Here is a 21,999-nt window from a genome sequence, read left to right on the forward strand (position 1 = left end):
GAAAAGCCATATGCAAATGAATTTGAAACCGACCCATGGGCACACTGACTTGTGAACCTCGAATAATCTAAAGTGGACTCTAAACACAAGTCTACTTTCCAAGAAAACAATTCCACTCCTATCTATCTACTCCAAAGAAATGAAAACATGTGAATGAATGAAAACACATAAACCATAACAGCCAAAAAGTGGACACAATCCAAATGTCCATCAGTTGGTGAATAGTAGACACAACATTGCAATATCTATACAATGGAATATTTGGAAATAAAAAGGGATGAGATGTTGACACATGCTACAACAAAAGACGAATCTTGGAAAATCTTACGCTAAGTGAAAGAAGCCAGTCACAAACAACCATATAGTACATGATTGCATTAACAGGAAATGTTCAAAATAGGCAAAAGTATTATGTAGATTAACGTTGCCTAGAGCTGAAGGTAGGAAATAGGCAGTTGCATCTATTCCGGGTGCAATTCTGAAATTGGATTGCAGAGACCGTTGCACAACTCAGCAAATTTAGTATCATTCAAGTCTACACTTAAAATGGCACATGAGTTATAGCCAATAAAGTTGTTTTAAAAAAAATAGGCTATGCTACTTGTAGAGAAGACAATACTATATAGCAATGTTTTCTTACACTCTGTAACTTAAGATAACCCCATAGCCCATAATAAACATAAGCAGAGCACAGTAAAACTTGTGTCTCTGTATGCCCTGCAAATGAACATACTCTGCGTTTTGTTCTTAAGGGTCTGCTGCCTCTAACGTTCTGCCTCCTACGAATGCTACCCCTGGAGCAGCCTCACTAAGGACTCCCATCCAGAACTGCCTCCAAACAAAGCCTTTCTCCTCGCAGCAGAATTCAGGAAGCTACTTAACTCCCCTGACACCGCCACTCTGCCACCATCACCAGAGTGGAGCACTTCAATAATTTACTGAGGACCAGGTATGGTGATAAGCACTTTACATGCATTATTCTCTTCATTCCCATGTTAATGAGGCTTTCAGAGCTGAGCGATTTGCCCAAGTAACCAAAGTGTCAGAGATCTAAACACATGCTGTCCAACTTCGGTCCCACACTCCAGGTCACACACATAGTAACAGATCACACGTGTAATAATACATCGAGTGGATTTCACTGGTGAAAATTACTCAACATTTCTTTTTTTAAAATATATATTTTTTTATTGATTTCAGAGAGGAAGGGAGAGAGAAAGAGAGGTAAAAACATCAATGATGAGAGAATTGCTGATTGGCTGTCTCCTGCAGGCCCCCTACTGGGGATTGGCCTGCAACCCAGGCATGTGCCCTCACCGGAAATCAAACCGTGACCTCCTGGTTCATAGGCTGACGTTCAACCACTGAGCCATGCTTGCCAGTCAACATTTTTATAGTGTAGTGACTAAACTTTAGTCTAAACTTCCCAAAAGATAACTGTTTCCTTGGGAAGTAACTGATTCTGAAAAAAATTTCCTCAGGCCTGGGATAAGAAGTCTAAAATGAAACTGTTTTAAACCCAGCAAACTGAGTGACTCAAACTACGTAACACCAAGGGAAACAATGAGTTCTGTCTACAAAACATCACTGCACTTGTAAACCAGGCCTACAACAACTTTCTTGGGAAATACAGGAAACCCCTCTATTTCCCCTTCACAATTTCAGGTGTGGATTAGTATTTACAAGGCCCAGGCCAATCACGGCTTCAGGAAAACGTGGCCTCCAGCCATCAATCTCTCTAGCAAGCATCTGGAGTGAGGCCCCTGATTTACTCTCACACAGGAAAATCTGTCCATATAATAGGTGTTAATCAGATTAACACCTTGTAGCTTCCTTACTAATTGAGGCCTCTCCTCAATTAGTTCCAGTTAAACATTATTTCAGACTCTCCTAGGAAGGTGCTAGCAGGACTACCTATAATTATATGATTTGGAGCTCACAACATTCAGTCGCTCAAGTCTCCCCAAATACTGAGAAAGCATTATCAGCAGTGGTCAGCAAACTCATTAGTCAACAGAGCCAAATATCAACAGTACAACGATTGAAATTTCTTTTGAGAGCCAAATTTTTTAAACTTAAACTTCTTCTAATGCCACTTCTTCAAAATAGGCTCGCCCAGGCCGTGGTATTTTGTGGAAGAGCCACACTCAAGGGGCCAAAGAGCCGCATGTGGCTCGCAAGCTGCAGTTTGCCGACCACGGTCCTAGGACATTTATAAGAAGTACCCACCCTTAATGGCAGAAAACAATAAAATTATGTCCCCAAAATCTGGTGACATGACCTGAAATAAAATTTATTTCATTCTTGTTTTATCATAATGTTTCCCCTTATCATCAAGTAAAATTTCTCAGAAAGTGCCCCAGCTTTATTCTCTGGCTTCACTTACCTGGCCCCAACAACTTCAGAAGAATATAATATAGCACACACTTTATAAAAGTTAATTTTTGAAAAATAAATATAAACGAATTGAAAAAAAAAAATACTTTTTATAATGTAATTTTAGTTTCAGGATTCCAGGAATAAAGTGAGAGATTTCAAGAAATAGGTACTGAAGGGTCAGAAGGAGAATGAGTTAGTGGAAAGAAGGCAGGTTTTCTCTTTCAACAAAGAAAAAGAAAGTAATTAAAAACTCCAGGAAATCTTTTGGCATTTGGATCGAAGAAGGCCTAGGTGCAGCTTTCTTCAGTTGACACCAGCCACCTCCACCGTGCCACCGAAGTTTGACACCAACTTGTATGTATACAGGAGGCGCACCAGTGGTAAGTCAGTGCCACAGCTGCCCTCACCCCTAAGCCTGGTCTCCTGGGTCTGTCTCCAAAGAAGGTTGATGATGACATTGCCCAAGCAACAGGAGATTGAGAGGGTCTGAGGATTACAGTGACACTGACCATTCAGAACAGACAGGGGACTGCCCAGTCTGTGAGCTGCAATGCTGATGGCCACCACCCTCATGGCATCATAGATGGCATCAGCAGTGGTGCAGTGGAATGCCCGCCTAGTTAAGAACTACAAAGGAAAATACTGAAAGATCATTTGACAACAACAACAACAACAAAAACTCCAGGAAAAAGATGAAGCAATTTAAAATGAATTTGAACAATTTACTCAGGAAAAGATAAGAGTTCATTTGTCCTGATCAATATGAATCTTCTTTTTCAAGTGGTACTTGGGTTGACTTTGAACTCACAGCGGAGAAATGAAGCTCTAAAGATTATATTGCTTCCTGTTCTAAACAATGTAAATAATGCTGGTTGGTTTTTAAACTTTTATTGACAATTTCAAGACAAAGCTTGCAAGGGCACAGGTAACTGTAAAATAAAATGTGCTCTCAACCTGGACAGTTTTAAACTAAAAGCAGAGCCAATAGTTGAAGGGCAGAAGAGAGAGAAGTGGAAGAAAGAGTAAGAATAATTACATTATCATGTTATACTATGGAAAAATAAAATAAAAAATATTTAATAGTGATTATATAACATATAACTAATACAGTTTGTTAATGTAGAGTACATTATTATTATAAAGATTTTTAAATGTTAAAAATATTTAAATTTATGAAATAGGGAAAAAAAAACATCAAAACTAAATAGAAAACCTAAAGGAGTATATACTATATGAGTATCTATAATAATAAAAGTGTAATATGCTAATTAGACCAGACGACCTTCTGGACAAAGCCGTGGTGGTGGGGGGGTTGGGGGGGCGGAAGAGGAAGCAGAGGCGGCAGAGGCAGCCGCGAGCCCCTTGCATGAATTTCGTGCATCAGGCCTCTAGTATTTAAATAAGATTCTAAAACAAGCAAAACAAATCCCTGGTATTACAAGTCAGAACAATATAATGAGGGAGGTAACAGCTGAGAGGGGACAGGCCGGGCTTCTGGAGTGTCCCTTAACCGGTTGGTTACACAAGCGTGTTCACTTTGTGCAAATGCATTAACTGTATAGTAATGTCTGTCCTTTTCAGTTTGTCATACTCCCAAAAACAATTTTTAGAAAGAACAAAAAGAAAGGGGAAGGGAAAGAAGGTGGGGGGAAATATAAGTGACTCAGGTTCGATGGTGTCTAATGCTGATAAATCACAGCAGAAGCCTTAATTATTTTTAAGAACCAAAACAAATATTGTCATTACACATTACATTCATGATCTGTCCACACTTATGACTTCAGATAGCCCTGAGCATAGCAAGGGTTTGCACTCCAACTCCTATGTAGTTTGAGTGATCAGAGCTGCACACTCAATACACATCTGTTTCCTTTAAAATATGTGCTAGTCCTGGACCAGTGCCACATAAATCTGATGTTTTCTTCTGGGCTACTAAAAGATTAAAGCCTGCCATGACGCAGCATTCAAACAAGTGAGATGTTTGTATATATTAAAAACAGAGCTCCGTTTAGGATTCCCCTCACTTATCACATGTACTGGGTATTAAAATTAAAAGCAGCACTTCAAGGAGAGGAGGAACTAGAAAGATAAATGTAACAAATAATAATAATAAACAATTCTGTAACTGCTAGAATATTACTACAAAGGGCAGTCACCCATCCTACTTTAATTAGCAACAATAGGAAGCAAAATATCTTTTTAATCTTGCCACTGACACCAGAAATTATACTGGATGCAATGTCAACTACTAGAAATTTCTGTAAAAATCAGATCTCCACAAAAATCTTAACAGTTGAAATTTAAAATGTCTTCATCCCCTTTAATTTTCAACTAATCTGATATATAGGTTCTTTTGTAGGAAGGCCCAGTTTTAATAGTCTATAGAATTCAACACTCCCTAATTGATGAATTCAAAGGGACCCTAATCAAAATGCCAACAATAATTTTTCTCGAAAATAACAAAGGACTTCAGAGCACATGTAAAAATGTAATCAGTTGTGAATAGAATAGCTATGAAAAATCCTAAAAATGAAAAGTGATGACAAAGAAACTGCCTGAATATTAGGATCTATAAAAATACAACAAAATAGGATGGCACTGGTGCCAGAAGAAACAATCAATGGGAACAACCGTATAACAGACTCCAGAATGTGATGGGATTTAGACATAGCACTTAAATCAGTGGACAAAAGATAGATGATTTAATAAATTATGTTAAAACAACAGGCTAGACTTTTGCTTTTACAAAAAAAAAAAAAAAAAAAAAAGCCTCCTTAACATCCCCTGGACTTTTTCATTTTCTTATTAATATGGAAATTGACAACACGTACTTTACACTAAAATTTATTACAAATGGATCAAAATACTATAAAGTCAAAGGCAATTTAGGAGGGCTAAGCAGCTGACTAAATGTGCGAAACCAACTGTGTGGGAATTGTAGGAAACTAGAAAACATCTGTGCTTTCCCAACCTTTTTTTTTTTTTTTTAAATTGATACCAAATCTCGCTGGGGCAAGCCAACACAGCAGATGTCTGCAGGAGGAAATCAGGTGGGAGTTCTGGTTGACCTGCAGGCTGAGAGGAGGCACATCTTAGCACACCTGGGAAGTACTGATGACATACCACTTGGGAAGTTCTGAATTAGCACGCTCAGGCCCTGTTTACAAGAGCAGTGGCTCTTCAAGTCTGTTTCTTTATGGCAATGCATGACAATGTTGTTAAACCTGATGTATTTTAAGAGAAGGTAAAAGTCTAGATTGTTATGTAAAAAACATGGGCAGCTTCACCTTTTTAGAAAACTGTGAGGGGCTGAACAAAGCCCATCTGTTGGCCAGATCTAGCCCATAGGCCACCAGCTTACAAATTCTGATTTAAGTGCAGAAAATGAAACCATTCAAGCTCTGCAGAGAACACATGACATTACTTTCATAGTTCTGGAGTAAGAAAGACCTAAGCACAATCAAAACCAGAACGCATAAAGAACAAGACATTTAACTACATAAAAATGTAAAACTTATGTGGAACCGAACATTATGAACAAGCCTAAAGACAGAGGACAACCGTCTCCCCCCAGGCTCTCGCAGAGTGGAGTGTTGCAGCCTGGTCACATGCCCTCTCTGTGGGGGAGGAGAGTGTGCCCTGCTTAACAACAGTGCCAGAACCACCTGGGATAGTTTTTTAAATGAACAGAAAGGGGGAGGAAGCAGGAAAGGATCCAGGATGGACAGGCACCATCATCTATTACTCAATAAATATGAATTAAGTTTGAGTTTACGTGTCTCATACTTTAATATGTTTTTGAATATCCACTAGAATTTTAAAAAACACACTAATCAATGACATTAAGAATTCTTCCTGCCCTAACTGGTTTGGCTCAGTGGATAGAGCGTCGGCCTGCAGACTCAAGGGTCCCAGGTTCAATTCTGGTCAAGGGCATGTACCTTGGTTTCGGGCACATACCCAGTAGGGAGTGTGCAGGAGGCAGCTGATTGATGCCTCTCTCTCACCAATGTTTCTGGTTCTCTATCCCTTTCCCTTCCTCTCTGTAAAAAATCAATAAAATATATTTTTTTAAAAAAAGAATTCTTCCTGGCTATCAAATGAGTTATTCTTTTTTAAAAATATATTTTTATTGATTTCAGAGAGGAAGGGAGAGGGAGAGGGAGAGGGAGAGAGGGGGAGAGTGGGGGGAGAGGGAGAGAGGGGGAGAGAGGGGGAGAAACGGGGAGAGAGGGGGAGAGAGGGAGAGAGAGAAACATCAATGATGAGAGAATCATTGATCGGCTGCCTCCTGCATGCCCCCTACTGGGGATGGAGCCCACAACCCAAGCATGGGAATTGAACCGTGACCTTCTGGTTCATAGGTTGACACTCAACCAACTGGCAGGGCAGAGTTATTCTTTTTTTTTGTTAATACTTACCTGAGGATATCCAGTTGATTTCGGAGAGAGAGAAAAGGAATGGGGAAGAGAGGGAGGGGAAAAGAGGGAGAGAGGGAGGGGAGGAGGAAGAGAGACAGAGGGAGAAAGTGAGAGACACTGATGTGAGGAGATAGATGGATTGGTTGACCAAGCTGGGATCATTCCTGAAACCCAGGTACATGCCCTTGACGGGGAATTGAACCCGAGATCCTTCCTTACACTGACCTATGCTCTAACCATTCAACATGGGCCAGGGTTCAAATGAGTTATTCTTAATAACTGCTTCAGAAAGTGAACATGCAACCCTCAACCGACACTGGCCATGTAGTATATGCAAGATGACAGTTAACTGTATGTGCAGAGTTGGAGGAACAAATGTAAAAGTCAGAAAATGTAACAATGATAGAATTTCCTCCTTCAAGGCTCTCATGATAAGGTGAATCTCATCATGATGTTTGTTCCAGCACATGCTGAATACTAGTATGTGCACATTTTACCAAATCAGTGCAATATGGACCAGTGTCTTGAACAATGAATTAGGATGCTGATCTAATGTGACATCCACATGTTAAAGAGATGAGCCGAGACTCAGAAAGTACTAGATTTAAAGAAAGTATAACAGGTTTGACTTTGTGTAGAGAAAACTGAATTTTCCACACATTTTCATGCACCAGAGAGTTCACAAATTGCAAAAAAATGAAAAAGAGCCAATTTATTCTTTCAAAAATAGATTATAAAATTAATTATCATCTTATCTTTGAATCATAGATTTCACGGTTACCTGTTGCTGCTGCTGCTGACTCTTTCAGTGAATGCCATTGCTGCCCGTCAGTGGAAAATGACAAGTGTATTCATCTGAAAGAGAAAGAGCTTATGAATATCAGTCCGTAAGTAAACTCATAGGCACATCTGACCTGTATGAAATCTTACTGGAGACAGAATTCAAAGTTCTCATTGGGATTAGAGAATGGTTCTTTACCAATTCCCAAGTTGCATGAATAAATCGGCTAGCACAGTGGTCAGCAAACTCATTAGTCAACAGAGCCAAATATCAACAGTACAACGATTGAAATTTCTTTTGAGAGCCAAATTTTTTAAACTTAAACTTCTTCTATCGCCACTTCTTCAAAATAGACTAGCCCAGGCCGTGGTATTTTGTGGAAGAGCCACACTCAAGGGGCCAAAGAGCCGCATGTGGCTCGCGAGCCGCGGTTTGCCGACCACTGGGCTAGCATAAAGCAAAGGAAAAATGCACTTTTAATTTTGAGGCTGCTACTCAAAGCCATTTCAACAAGAAAAAAAACATGCACAAGTTTATCATGAGAAGAAAGGAAATAACATTTCCCCAGTGTCTACTATGTGCTAAGCATCGTGTTAAATGCTTTTTAAAATGACATTTCATGTAAACATTGCAATAAACTTGCAAGGTAGATACTGATGCCCCATTCTACAGATAAGAAAACTATAACTTAGTTTTAAGTAATTTTCCTGAGATAACAGGTTGTGTCATCATCTTCACTGGAATCAGGAGAAGGAAGGGCAAGAGAAAGGCAATCAACACTGATCTTTATGTAAGAATTCAACACTTAATAAAATAAAAAAGTGGGCCCCCAGTAAAACCCAATCTTAAGATTTTACTTCCACTCATAAAAGGTACTTAATTAATCCCCAAGGCAATTCTTGAGCAATCTCTCATAACAGTAATGGATATTGTGTGTGGGTGGGGAGGTGGGAGGGGTATGAAAGAGAGAGAGAAAGAAAGAGAGAGAGAAAATGTGTGTGTGTGATCCAACCTGGGCAGATGGCCTTCCTACTACCTTGTGGATCTCTTGAAACAACCTCTCTATGGTTAACACTATCACCAGCTGTTTCCTTTTCCCTTTCTTGTGTTTGTAATTTTATTGCACTTCTCCTAACTCGCTTTAAATAGTTTTTATTTTTTCAAACATCCTTAAGGCAAAGGGTATGTTACTAAATTATTGTCGTACAGATTTAACACACTATTTGATACGAATGGAAACTCTGCATGCAACTTGTAACCATTTTAGCTGCCTGCTTGTTGGACAGGCTAACTGCTACACTTCGGGCTGAAGTTCAAACACTGACCATAGCACTTCAGCTCCACTCTGACTCCCGATAAGGCCTTTCATCTTTCATCTCGCTCTCCATGAAATGAAATTGCTGACTTGGAGACCACAATGTTTCCAGATGAGCAGATATCACGTGTCATTCCTCTCTCCTCCCACAAAAGAATGAAACAGATGCTGCAAATATTCTAATTAAACACATTCTGGTATCGATCACGTTTTTCAGGGTCAAACATGTTTTGGAGTTGGTCTCTCCTTCAACCAGCTAGAGTGGCCCGAGGCAAGTTTCCCAAATTCTCACCACCACCCATCTCACCTTATTCTCTCTCACGTTCCCTCTCTCAAACACACTTTAATTTCTCTTTCTCCCCCTCTCTCTATTTCTATCCTGCCTTTCCTCCTCCCTCCCCTTGCCCCCATAATTTTCTCTCTTTCCCGTCTACCCTTTCTCCCCTTCCCTCCCCTCCCCTTGCTGCTCTCTCACTTTCTCTTGGCATGCAGGGCTGGCAAACAGTAAGTGATCAATAAAACAGGCATTCATTTTGGCATTAACCTTGCTAACAATGTGAATACTTTGGAAGAGTCTGTGATGGTAGTCCCCCACATGACCCTCCCCTTGAAGATGCCCCACCTGCTTGCAGCCCAACAGCAGCAGAGACTGAAAGGGCAGTTTGGGATGTTGAGGGTTGCCAACCTGAAGGAGTGGCCCTGGGTCCCCCGTCTGACCATTTACTCACTGAGCCAACAAGCATTCCTGCGCATCTACTCAAAGCCAGGAACTGAGAATGAGAGGGAAGGGAACTCTTGCCATCGTCTGAGTTTAAAAGCTATAGGAGGTTAAAAACAAAACAACAACAAAAAACATAGCCTACAGATGTTAAATATTAAAAGATGCTATAGAGAGGGAAATGAAGAGAAAGCACAGAGTGCCAGAGAGGAAATGAAGTAAGGTACTGCAATTTTATATGGCGTGGTCAGAGAATGTAACATTTGAGCAAAGTGAAGAGCACACTGTGATCTATAGTGAAATATGGTCCTAGAACTGGTGATGATGATGTGTCCATGCAGGCTCACCAGTTGTAGCAAATACAACACTCCAGTGGAAGATGCTGATTATTGGGGAAGCTGTGCATGTGTGGAGCAGGAAGATCTACGGGAAATCTCTGCACCTTTGGCTCAAATGTGCTGTGAACCTGCAAGTTCTTCAAAACAGTGTATTTTTTTAAAAAATGGTTCTAGAGCAGGGGTGGGCAAACTTTTTGACTCGAGGGCCACAATGCGTTCTTAAACTGGACCGGAGGGCCGGAACTAAAGCATGGATGGAGTGTTTGTGTGAACTAATATAAATTCAAAGTAAACATCATTACATAAAAGGGTACGGTCTTTTTTTTTATTTCAATAGTTTTATTCATTTCAAACATTTTAACAAGAAGAATGTAAACACTAATTATTATAATTTGAAACTTCAAAAAATGGAGGAATCATAGCACTATAACATACCTTATATTGAAGATGGCAAAGGCAAAATAAAATTGCCTAACAAAGGAAAGGTACAAAAGCCTTTCAAATTAAACTTAAATATAATAAAATAATTTAAAACTAAAACAAATAGAAAAGAACAAAATGTGTAAACAGTAAATTAAACATTTTCTTTAGTGCAACTTCCAAATTATGCCCGGGACGTAGATGTAGATGGCAGTGTAGACTGGGTTGAAAGGTTTTTGGTCTTTAAAACATCACCTTCAGTGGGAACAGTGTTGTTGGTCTCCTTTTTTAGCTAATGCATCAAAGTCTGCAGTTAGTTTTGTTGTGGCTATTCTCAGGATAGATCTGAGGTGTTCGTCAGTTAAGCTGGATCTGTGAGGGGCTTTGTTGATGTTCATGACGCTAAATGTCTGCTCACAAACATAGGTTGACCCAAACAGCACCAGTATCTTCTGTGCCATCCTCCGGATGTTTGGAAAAGTGGCTTCATTAAGTGAAGCATAAAAGTCTCTTAGTTCAAGAGAGCTGAATTTCTCCTTTAGGACAAAGTCAGACTGAAGATCGATGAGTTCCAGTTGTACCTCTTCTGGTGCTGTTTCAGGGTTTTGTGACAAAGGACAGGCCACCAGTTGAAGTGACTAAAAGCTGAAAGTCTTTGTTGTTTTATTAACAAGTCATTGTGATGTACAGAATGTGGGAACAGGAAAAAATTGTGTTTGAGTAGAGCTCTTAATCTTACCTCAGAAAGGCTCTGATGCTGTGCTCTCCAGGGGCGTGTCTCCCTACATCACCACAATAACGTGTCTACGCATTCCCAGGGTGATGTCGGGGACGCGTCTGCGGGCATTACAAGGAGCCTCTGGAAGATTGAGAGGTTGTTCCTTCTACTGAATGGGCGGATATAAATGCGCCCACTCAGAAGAAGGAGCTGCGGCCGTGTTTCCCGACGTAGCCATGTTAACACTGCTGCTGGTGAAGGAGCGGAGGGAGAGCAAGAGAACCCTCCGCTCTTTCGGCTCCGCGGGGCCGTAGTTTGCCCACGGTGTTCTAGAGACTAACACTAACCTAAGACTGACTGAAGAATTCAGCCCAACCCCTGGGTGCCATTACTGACTTGCTGGGAGGTGGGAGGAGACGTATTTTCTGAGGGATGTGGCCTCTGGGCACAACTAGGGACTAGTCTGAGCAACTCCCATTCACGACTTCACTGGAAGGCACGGTCCTTTCCATAGAGGCAGGGGCGAGGAGGCGGAATCACCAGATTATCGACTCTCTCAGCTATGGCTCACAGTAAGACCCAAGTCAGCTTATGAAAGCCTGTTGGGGTGCTGATGCCTGACCTGCACCGATGCATGGAGTAGCCATGCAAGCCAGCCCTAAGGTCGGGTTAGAACGGAGGCCTGCTGTGGTCAGGAAGGCATTACCCTAAACCACGGCTAAGAAAGGAAATTAGTATGTGCTTCCCTTGACCAATTCTTCAAAAAAACTTTCTTAAAAATACAGTCATGTCCGGCTGGGTGGCTCAGTTAGTTGGAGTGTCACCCCATGCACCAAAAGGCTGTGAGTTCAATTCCCAGTCAGGGCAATACCTAGGTTGCTGGTTCCACTACCGATTGGGGCGCGTGCAGGAGGCAGCCAATCAATGTTTCTTTCTCATTAATGCTTCCCTCTCCCTCTCCCTCTCCCTCTCCCTCCCCCTCTCTCTCTCCTCTGTCTCTCTCTCTCTCGCTCTCTCTCTCTCTCTCTCTCTCTTTCTCCCTTTCCCTTTCTCTCCCTCTCTCTCTCTTATGAACATATCCTTTGGTGAGGATTATATATATATTCAGATATCTACAAGGAGGTATGTGCCAATAAAATATTGTTTAAATAAGAAGAAAACTGGTAACCTAATACATACCAACACAGAAATGGCTAAATCCATTAGGACACAGCACAACATGCAATGTAACATCAAAAGAATAAGTTTATCCAAATAAGATGCTGAACAAAATGCATAATGTGAAAACAGAAACACAATGTGAGCTTAAAAATAAAATGCTTCATATTTACGTTTATGGTAACACACACTCCCACACAAGTGTGCATGTACATATACCAAACTGCTAGTAGCTTTTCTGAAAAAGGGCACTTTCACCTTTCATTCTTATGCAATGAATCATATACTACCTTTGTAACATTTTTTTCTCTAAATATGGGGGTTGGAGGGAAAATGTACTGGTCTATAAATATTGAAATCAAATATTTTTATACTAGAGGCCCGGTGCACAAAATTCATGCAGGGGGTATGTGTCTCTCAGCCCAGCCTGCACCCTCTCCAATCTGAGACCCCTTGAGGGATGTCCGACTGCCTGTTTAGACCTGATCCCAACAGGCAGTCAGACATCCCTCTCACAATCCAGGACTGCTGGCTCCGAACCGCTCACCTGCCTGCCTGCCTGATTGCCCCTAACCACTTCCTCCTGCCACCCTGATCACCCGCTAACTACTCCTCTGCCTGCCTGATCGATGCCTAACTGCTCCCCTGCCAGCCCAATTGCCCCTAACTGCCCTCCCCTGCAGGCCTGGTCACCCCCAACTGCCCTCCCCTGCTGGCCTGGTCACTCCTAACTGCCCTCCCTTGCCAGCCTGGTTGCCCCCAACTTCCCTCCCCTGCAGGCCTGGTCACCCCTAACTGTCCTCCCCTGCAGGCCCGGTTGCCCCCAACTGCCCTCCCTGCAGGCCTGGTCGCCCCAACTGCCCTCCCTGCAGGCCTGGTCACCCCTAACTGCCCTCCCCTGCAGGCATTGTCCCCCCTGACTGCCCTCCCCTGCCCGCCTGATCCCCCCCAACTGCCCTCCTCTGCCAGCTTGATTCCCCCCCCAACTGCCCTCCCCTGCAGGCCTGATTTCCCCCCCAACTGCCCTCCCCTGCAGGCCTGATTCCCCCCCCCCCAAACTGCCCTCCCCTGCAGGCCTGATCCCCCCCCCCCCAACTGCCCTCCCCTGTAGGCCTGGTCCTGTGCAGCAGAAAGAAACTAGGTTCAAGTGAGGCAGGTGATCACTTTGGGCAAACTAAGCCCTATCAGCCTCAGTACTCCCCTCTGTAAAATAGAAAATGGCCTATTTTACAGGTACTGAGAAGAGTGAATTACATAATCTAGCTAAAATGCCTAGCATACCGATACATCATAGATATTCAATACATAGCAGCTCTTGTTATTTAAGTCAGCACTGTCTACATTCAATTTTATGTATGTGACACAGACTATTATGTCTCATTTAGAAATGTACCTTGCCAGGTACATCTAAGTGACCCTTCTATGGTCCTTCCAGTCTCTTGCAAAATAAATTTATTCAGAAATAAAAATGCTATATATCTCAAACTGCTCTTCTCCCCCAAAATGGCAGGTAAAACAGGTCAAGTAAAAAAAAAAATTTAGTGTTATAGACACTCACACCATACACACATATATAAGAAAAAAGGGCTGCCCTAGCTGGTTTGGCTCAGCGGACAGAGCATCAGCCTGCGGACTGAAGAGTCCCAGGTTCAATTCTGGTCAGAGCAGATGCCGGGGTTGCGGGCTCGATCCCCAGTGGGGGTGTGCAGGAGGCAGCCAATCGATGATTCTCTCTCATCATTGATGTTTCTATCGTTCTCTCCCTTTCCCTTCCTCTCTGAAATCAATAAAAATATATTTTTTTAAAAAGCGGGGGGGCCTTGGTCAGTTGGTTGAGCGTCGTCCTTTGGTTGCTGGTTTGATTCCGGGTCAGAGAACATACCCGGGTTGAGGGTTTGATTCCTGGTTGGGTGGGTGCGGAATCAATGTTTCTCTCTTACATCGATATCTCTCACTCTTTTTCCCTCTCCCTTTTTCTCTCTCTCTAAAATCAGCATAATCATATGTTTAAAAAAGGAAAGTAAAAAGGGAAGGAATACAAACTATGACTCAGGATATTTTAAATATTCTGTTCTAGGTCATTAAGTGCTTCTAAAACTTAGCACATTCCAGGGAACCTCCCCTCAGGAGTCTTTTTTTTTTTTTTTTTTTTTAATGACATGCTAGTTAAAAGGCCTGTTTTGCAACCTGCTAGCTCTATGACCTCAAGAAAATACTGTTCCCTAAGGTCTCAGCTTCCTCATCAGTAACACGGGGATTCATGGGGTTGCTGCAGGGTTCAATGTTGGCAGTACTTTTAGCATGATGCTCAGCTCATGGTAAGCACTCAGTAAATGGTAGCAGTTGCTCTGGTTATTTTTCTGCCAACCAAAGCACATGCTATGTAGAATTCATGCATTAGAGCAGCTCTTCAACTGGACAAACAGCTCTTCAGGTCTCAAAGCCCCATGACTCTGACCCAGTTTCCATAGGAGACTCTGAGGGAAGGAACTCAGTCTGGAGACCGCACACATACTCTCCAGGAATAACCGTCTCTTCCTAATGGACAATGTGTCAGTGGTGAGTCATGGGTCACACACTGTTTTCATGTGAATTCTCCAGAATTCTACCCCAAGTAGATCATAATCTCCCAGGGGCTCAAACTGACAGAGCACCTCCAGGTCCTTTAGCTCCAATGCCATATGGAGCCCACAAGCTTAGAAATCCATCATGGAACACAATTTCCCCAACTACCTCTTCTCCACTTCAAATATTTGTTCAAGGGGGCTCTGGCACTATCCCAAACCCAAACCCAAGTACACACCCCACATCCTGTTGACTCCCTCTCATCATTCGGGTCTCAGTGCAATGATACGTTCTCAAAGAGGCCTTACCTGATTATAACAGCTAACATTGCACAGTTGTGCCCTCAACTACACCCTCCAACCAACTCCCCCCTATTCCATTAGACTATGCAGGTTAGGAATGGATCTCACAGCAAGTAACAGTGGCTTAATTAACAGACGTTTACATTTCTCCTATAGCGAGTCTCTAAGATGGCAGCTACTGGTATAGGTGTAGCTGTTCAGTGAGGCCCTCTGCAGCTCTGTCTCCGGCTCTGCCATTTTCAGCATGCTGTCTTTATGCCTGTCACCTCCTGGCACAAAAAGGTTGCTGCCCTAACCCAACATCTCATCTACATTCCAGGCAAGAAGAAAATGAGAGGATGTGGTCCCTATGCCTCCTTTTGTCCAAAAAAAAAAGGGAACATCTTTCTCCAAAACTTTGGTTTTCAAAAACATAACTAGGTCACATGGCCTCAAGCTGGCTGCAGGGGAGACAGAGAAATCAGAATACAAGTTGTGTCATCACTGAGAACACACATGAGCTGTCACCTGAGGCTGAGTACAATGTAGTCCCCCACACATGAAAGTCCCCTTAGCAACAACAAATGGGAGTGGGCATTTTCCTAAATATCAGTGTTGACCACACCTCTTTCTACAGTACTTAACTGAATTAATGTACACTTTCTGAATTAATGTACACTGAATAGACAGGTGTTATTTGCTTATATTCCCTCAGCAGAATGCAAACCTCATATCTAGCTTTACATATACTAGTATATACACCCAGAGTCTATATTTTAAAACTAGAGGCCTGGTGCACAAATTCGTGCATGGATGGGATCCCCAGAGGGGTTGGGGTGGAAGGGCCGGGACGCGATCAGCCCTCCAGGCGGGTGGTGGGACGCCCTTGCCAGCCCGGGATCTGGATCCATCCCACTGACATTCATGCTGGTTGCCAGGAGCCACCTGGCAGCTGCTTTTATATTGTTTCGTCCTTGTGCAGCATCTAGGGAGGGGAAGCAGATGCGGTGCCAGAGGCTGACTTTCAGGAGGTCGACAGCGCTGTCAGGATTGTGCCGGCGGCACTGATCCGTCGGTGCCTGGCCCGTTCTCCGGAGATTGGACATGCAGGACTATTGAGACAGTGAGTAGCCACTGGGCTGGTGGGCTCCTGGGACCAATCAGCTGAGTGGTGCTCCTGCTGTGGGAGCGCATTGACCACTAGGGGGCAGCTCCTGCGTTGAGCATCTGTCCCCTGGTGGTCAGTGCACGTCATAATGACCGATCGTTCCGGTCGTTCGGTCATTCAGTTACTTAGGCTTTTATAGCTACACTAATAAAAGTAAGATGCAAATTGACCGTACCTTTATGACACCTACCAGCCAATCAGGAGTGAGTATGCAAATTAACCCAACAAAGATGGCCAGTTAGCCCTAACCGGTTTGGCTCAGTGGATAGAGCATCAGCCTGCGGACTGAAAGGTCCCAGGTTCAATTCCGGTCAAGGCATGTACCTTGGTTGTGGGCACATCCCCAGTAGGAGGTGTGCAGGAGGCAGCTGATTGATGTTTCTCTCTCATCAATGTTTCTAACTCTCTATCCCTCTCTCTTCCTCTCTGTAAAAAATATATATATATATCACAATAAAATATATATATATATACTAGAGGCCCAGTGCATGAAATTCGTGCACGGGGATGTGTGTCCCTCAGCCAAGCCTGCACCCTCTCCAATCTGGGACCCCTCGAGGGATGTCCAACTGCCCGTTTAGGCCCAATCTTACTGGGAGGATCAGGCCTAAAAGGGAAGTCGGACATCCCTCTCACAATCCAGGACTGCTGACTCCCAACTGCTCACCTGCCTGCCTTCCTGATTGCCCCTAACTGCTTCTGCCTGCCAGACTGATCACCCCCTAACCACTCCCCTGCCAGCCTGATTAATGCCTAACTGCTCCCCTGCCAGCTTGATTGCCCCTAACTGCCCTCCCCTACAGGCCTGGTCACCCCTAACTGCCCTCTCCTGCAGGCCTGGTCACCCCCAACTGCCCTCCCCTGCAGGCCTGGTCCCCCACAACTGCTCTCCCCTGCAGGCCTGGGTCCCCCGCAACTGCCCTTCCCTGCAGGCCCGGTCGCCCTCAAGTTCCCTCCTCTGCTGGCCTGGGTCCCCCCTAACTGCCCTTTCCTGCTGGCCTGATCACCCCCAACTGCCCTCCCTTGCAGGCCTGGTCCTTCCCAACTGCCCTCCCCTGCTGGCCTGATCTCCCACAACTGCCCTCCCCTTCCGGCCATCTTGTGGCAGCCATCTTGTGTCCACATGGGGGCAGCCATCCTGTGTGTTGGAGTGATGGTCAATTTGCATATTACTCTTTTATTAGATAGGATATATTAAAAAAAGATGGCGGGCTAATTTGCATACACAGGCGCTGAGTGGCCAGGGGTGGGGTGGGATGCTTGCGTCGTCACCATAGAAACAACGCAGACGTTCCGCACCACCCCAGCCGCTCTGGGCCTCTGGGCAGCGTGGAAAGGCAGAAAGGTGGCCCTGAGCTGGAGCAGAAAGGTGGCTCCAGCCAGAGCGAAGACGGAGCCGGCAGCCAAGGGAAGGAAGGTCCATTCTTGCACGAATCTTCGTGCATCGGGCCTCTGGTATATAGATAATTGGCTGTCAACTTTCTCACAGCAGGCAGGTATTACAGGCACTGAAATATAGTGAGAATATAGTCTAGGTTATGTTTTAGCAGCAAAGTAACCCCAAAATCAGAGTGGCTTGACAAAACAAAGAATTATTTCATGTCGTTCTTTATGTCCATTGCATGTTGCTGTGTTGGAGTAGAGAGAAGGGTAGGGAGCTTTTCTCCACTTGGAGAAACCCAAGCTGTTGGAAGCTCCACTATCTCAAAATGTGGCTTCAGGGTTTACTGTAACAAGACAGTTGGAGGGTCTTGTAAGAGCCACTTAAATGCCTCAGCCCAGAAATACACGTTACTCCCACAGACAGCCTACTGGACAGGATTAGTCACATAATTCTGTGTAACCATAAGGAGGTAGAGAAACATGGGAGAGCACATGGATATTAGTAGTTAAATGTTGCTGTTTCATTCCCTGTGGGCTGGTAAGATATCTTATGATGCATGATCCCCATTTTAGAAGTTAGACCCATTAAAGAAGTTTCTTGGAACAAACTCAAAGTTAGGGATACTCAGTAAATCAAATTATTTCATTTTATAAGGCAATACTTGCCATTTAAAAAACACATTTTTTTGTCCTTCAGGTGTAATAATCCTATGTAATAAAAGGCTAATATGCAAATAGAACAAACAGTGGAACAACTGAACAACAGAACCGGTCTTTATGACGTGCGCTGACCATCACGGGGCACGCAGGAAACATGGCGAGCATCAGCCGCGGCGGGATGGTGGAGCAGGTGAGTAGGGGCACCAGACCAAGGTGGGGTGCTGGTCGCTGTCATTGGGACAAGCCTCTGGTGGTTACTGAAAATTCTTTGCTCCTGCATGCCATGGTCCCACCTGGCGCTCGCACCTGCTTGCACCTGCTGCCAGCACCGGACCCGCTGCTCTCACCCGCTGCCAGCGCCCAGCACCAGCCCCGATCACTCAGCACTGTCAGCAGGTGCGAGTGGCGGCTGCCAGCCCCATCAGTGCATGGGAGTGGCAGTGGCGGGAGCGGGGCTGCCAGCAGACAGAGGACCAGGGGCCATGGTGGGAGGGGCCAGGCGGGGGTGCAGAGGATGGACCGAGACCCGCCCCTATGCCCACCACAGCCTCAAAGCCCAAGTTCCTTTCAAGATGTACGAATTCGTGCACTGCGCCCCTAGTCCTATATAATAAAAGTGTAGTATGCAAATTGCCCCTCGACCGGGAGTTCTTCCAGGAGTTCAACCAGGGGGCGGGCTGGCTGGGGGAAGGGAGGGAGGCCCCGGCCAGCAGCCAGCATCCAGCAGCTGCTAGAGCCTCTAGTAGGAAATATTTATGTAGCACTTAAGCTCTGCTCCAAGTACTTGCCAAATCTTAGTGCCTTTAATCTACCCAACTACCCAATAAGGGAGGTACTACTACATTGTTAACACCATTTTATAATGAGAGCCAATCCTCCTTGAAAGGCCTATGACATTTCTGCACACTGTACAGGAAGAAGCACCAAATGCCATTGTTCCAGACAACCTTTAAGGATGCTTGTATAGAGAACAGCATCGGAAAACAGAGATGGTGTCTCCCTCTAGCAAAGGGTAGCATGTTGACTGTCCAGTATCATCAAGATAATATGTCCCTCTGGAGTAATGGGCATGCATGCTTACTGCCCATTATAAAAGATTAGGATTCCCTAAACTCAGGATTCCTCTCCTGTAATGCAACCCACTGTCTTTGCAGGTGTCACTGGCTCTCTCCACATCTTTCTTTGGGAACTGGGGTTTAGGGAACCAGTGTAAGAAAATGTTGATACTCTGGCTACAGCTATTATTAGTAGCTAGAGGCCCAGTGCATGAAATTCATGCACGGGTAGGGTCCCTAGTGGCTGCTGACTGCTGGCTGGGGCCTCCCTTCCCCAAGTGCTGGCTGCCACCTGGGCCTCCCTTCATTCCACGCCACCACTGGTGGTCAGCCCACATCATAGTGAGTGATTGAACTTTTGAGGAGAGACTCTTTGCATATTAGGCTTTTATATCTATACTAGAGGCCCGGTGCACAAAATTCATGCACGGGGTGTGTGTCCCTCAGCCCAGTCTGCACCCTCTCCAATCTGGGACCCCTCGAGGGATGTCTGACTGCCCGTTTAGGCCCGATCCTACCGGGACTCACAATCCAGGACTGCTGGCTCCCAACTGCTCGCCTGCCTGCCTTCCTGATTGCCCCTAACCGCTTCTGCCTGCCAGCCTGGTCACCCCCTAACCACTCCCCTGCCAGCCTGATTGATGCCTAACTGCTCCCCTGCAGGCCTGGTCACCCCTAACTGCCCTCACCTGTGGGCTTGGTCACCCCTAACTGCCCTCCCCTGCAGGCCTGGTCCCCCTGAACTGCTCTCCCCTGCAGGTCTGGGTCCCCTGCAACTGCCCTTCCCTGCTGGCCCAGTTGTCCCCAACTTCTCTCCTCTGCCAGCCCGGTCACCCCTAAATGCCCTCCCCTGCAGGCTTGATTGCCCCCAACTACCTTCCCTTGCAGGCCTGGTCCCTCCCAACTGCCCTCCCCTGCTGGTCTGATCACCCACAACTGCCCTCCCTTGCAGGCCTGGTCCCTCACAATTGCCCTCCCCTGCTGGCCATCTTGTGGTGGCCATCTTGTGTCCACATGGGGGCAGGATCTTTGACCACATAGGGGCAGCCATCTTGTGTGTTGGAGTGATGGTCAATTTGCATATTACTATTTTATTAGATAGTATATATATAAAAGCCTAAGCGACAGTCGCAACTGAATGGACGACCGAACAGGCTGCATGGGGTGACCAGGCCGGCAGGGGGGTTAGTGAGGGCCGACCAAACGACTGAGCAGCAGGCTGCGTGGGGCTACCAGGCCGGCAGGGGGTTAGTGAGGGCCGACCAAACGACTGAGCAGCGGGCTGCGTGGGGCAACCAGGCCGGCAGAGGGGGCAGTTGGGGGTGACCAGGCCGGCGGGGGGGGGGGGGGGGGGGGGGAGGGAAGCAGTGAGGGGTGACCAGGCCAGCGGGGGAGGCAGTTAGGGGTGACCAGGCCAGCAGGGGGGGCAGTTAGGGGTGATCAGGCAGGCAGGGAGATGAGCAGTTAGGAGCCAGTGGTCCCGTATTGTGAGAGGGATGTCTGACTGCCGGTTTAGGCCCAATTGGCAGTCAGACATCCCCAGGGGTCCCTGATTGGAGAGGGTGCAGGCTGGGCTGAGGGGAGTCTATGAGACTGTGGCAGGTTTGTTAGCTTGAAAATAGGGTAAAGTTTCAGAGCCTTCACAGTTAACAAGAAGTTAAGTAATTTTCCTAAGGTCTAACAGCTAGTGGGTGTCCTATCCAAGATTCTAGCTCAATCTGTCAGGCTCAGAAAGCATACTTTTAAATTCTCTGCTATACTTCAGTAGTCCTCAAAGTGTAGTTCCAGACCTGGCAGCATCAACATCACCTGAGAACATGTTACAAATGCAAATTCCTGGGCATTACCGCAGACTACTGAATCAGAAACTTGGGGGAGAGGAGCAGGACATCTGTGTTTTAACAAGCCTTCCAGGAGATTCTGATGCTTACATTCTCTATATGTTCACTGAATCTACAAGGCTGAAGGAAATGGTATGGGTCTATCCTGGACTGCGAACTGACTTTTTATAACTTGAATAACAAATTTCAAGCACAGTTCATAAGCCCTTGCATTTCATTTTAAGGAAGGTAAAGATTTTCATCTGGTGCAAATAAACACCACATGTCTGTTTAATAGGTCTGCATAATATTTTCCTTTGGAGTCACAAACATATGTCCAGAATGCTAAATGAAAATACCTCCTTTTTCATTCCCATAATGATCAGAAAGAATTACTTAGCCAAGGAGAAACAGTATTTATATTTTATTTAGAGTCAAGCTGTAATTCCTGAAAAACAGGAAACCGCATATCAACACAGCCAGCACAGTGTACCACCGCAGAAAGGGCACCAGGCTTTGAGTCATAGTCAAGTCACTTCTTCAACTCAATTTCCTGATTTTCAAATGGAAAATGAACTCCAACTTCAGAGTCACAATTAGACTTAAGTGATACGTCCTGTGAGCGCTGGTAAACAGCTTTTGTGCTACATGAGCACACACTCCACCTGCTTGAAGTACTGTCTGGCACATAGAAGATGCTCAGTACTTATGAGGTATCAGGAATAACTATGGGGTATTATACTAATGATATAACTGATTGCTCTGGACTCCACTTTTCACAATAATCTCGGTCTTTTAGTAGGAAAAAGTCGCTCTAAC

General features: G+C 44.9%; 1 protein-coding gene across 1 annotated transcript in view; it reads right to left on the reverse strand.

Annotated features, from left to right (window-relative positions):
* Positions 1–21,999, reverse strand: part of AFF1 (ALF transcription elongation factor 1) — a 194,984-nt gene that overhangs the window by 169,180 nt on the left and 3,805 nt on the right. The window contains exon 2 of the mRNA XM_080643431.1: positions 7,582–7,655. Within this exon, the coding sequence (XP_080499557.1) occupies positions 7,582–7,619 (38 nt within the window). The 5' untranslated portion in view covers positions 7,620–7,655. The remainder of the gene's footprint in view (positions 1–7,581; positions 7,656–21,999) is intronic.

Source organism: Plecotus auritus (assembly GCF_963455305.1).
Source record: "Plecotus auritus genome assembly, chromosome: 1".
Lineage (NCBI taxonomy): Eukaryota > Metazoa > Chordata > Mammalia > Chiroptera > Vespertilionidae > Plecotus > Plecotus auritus.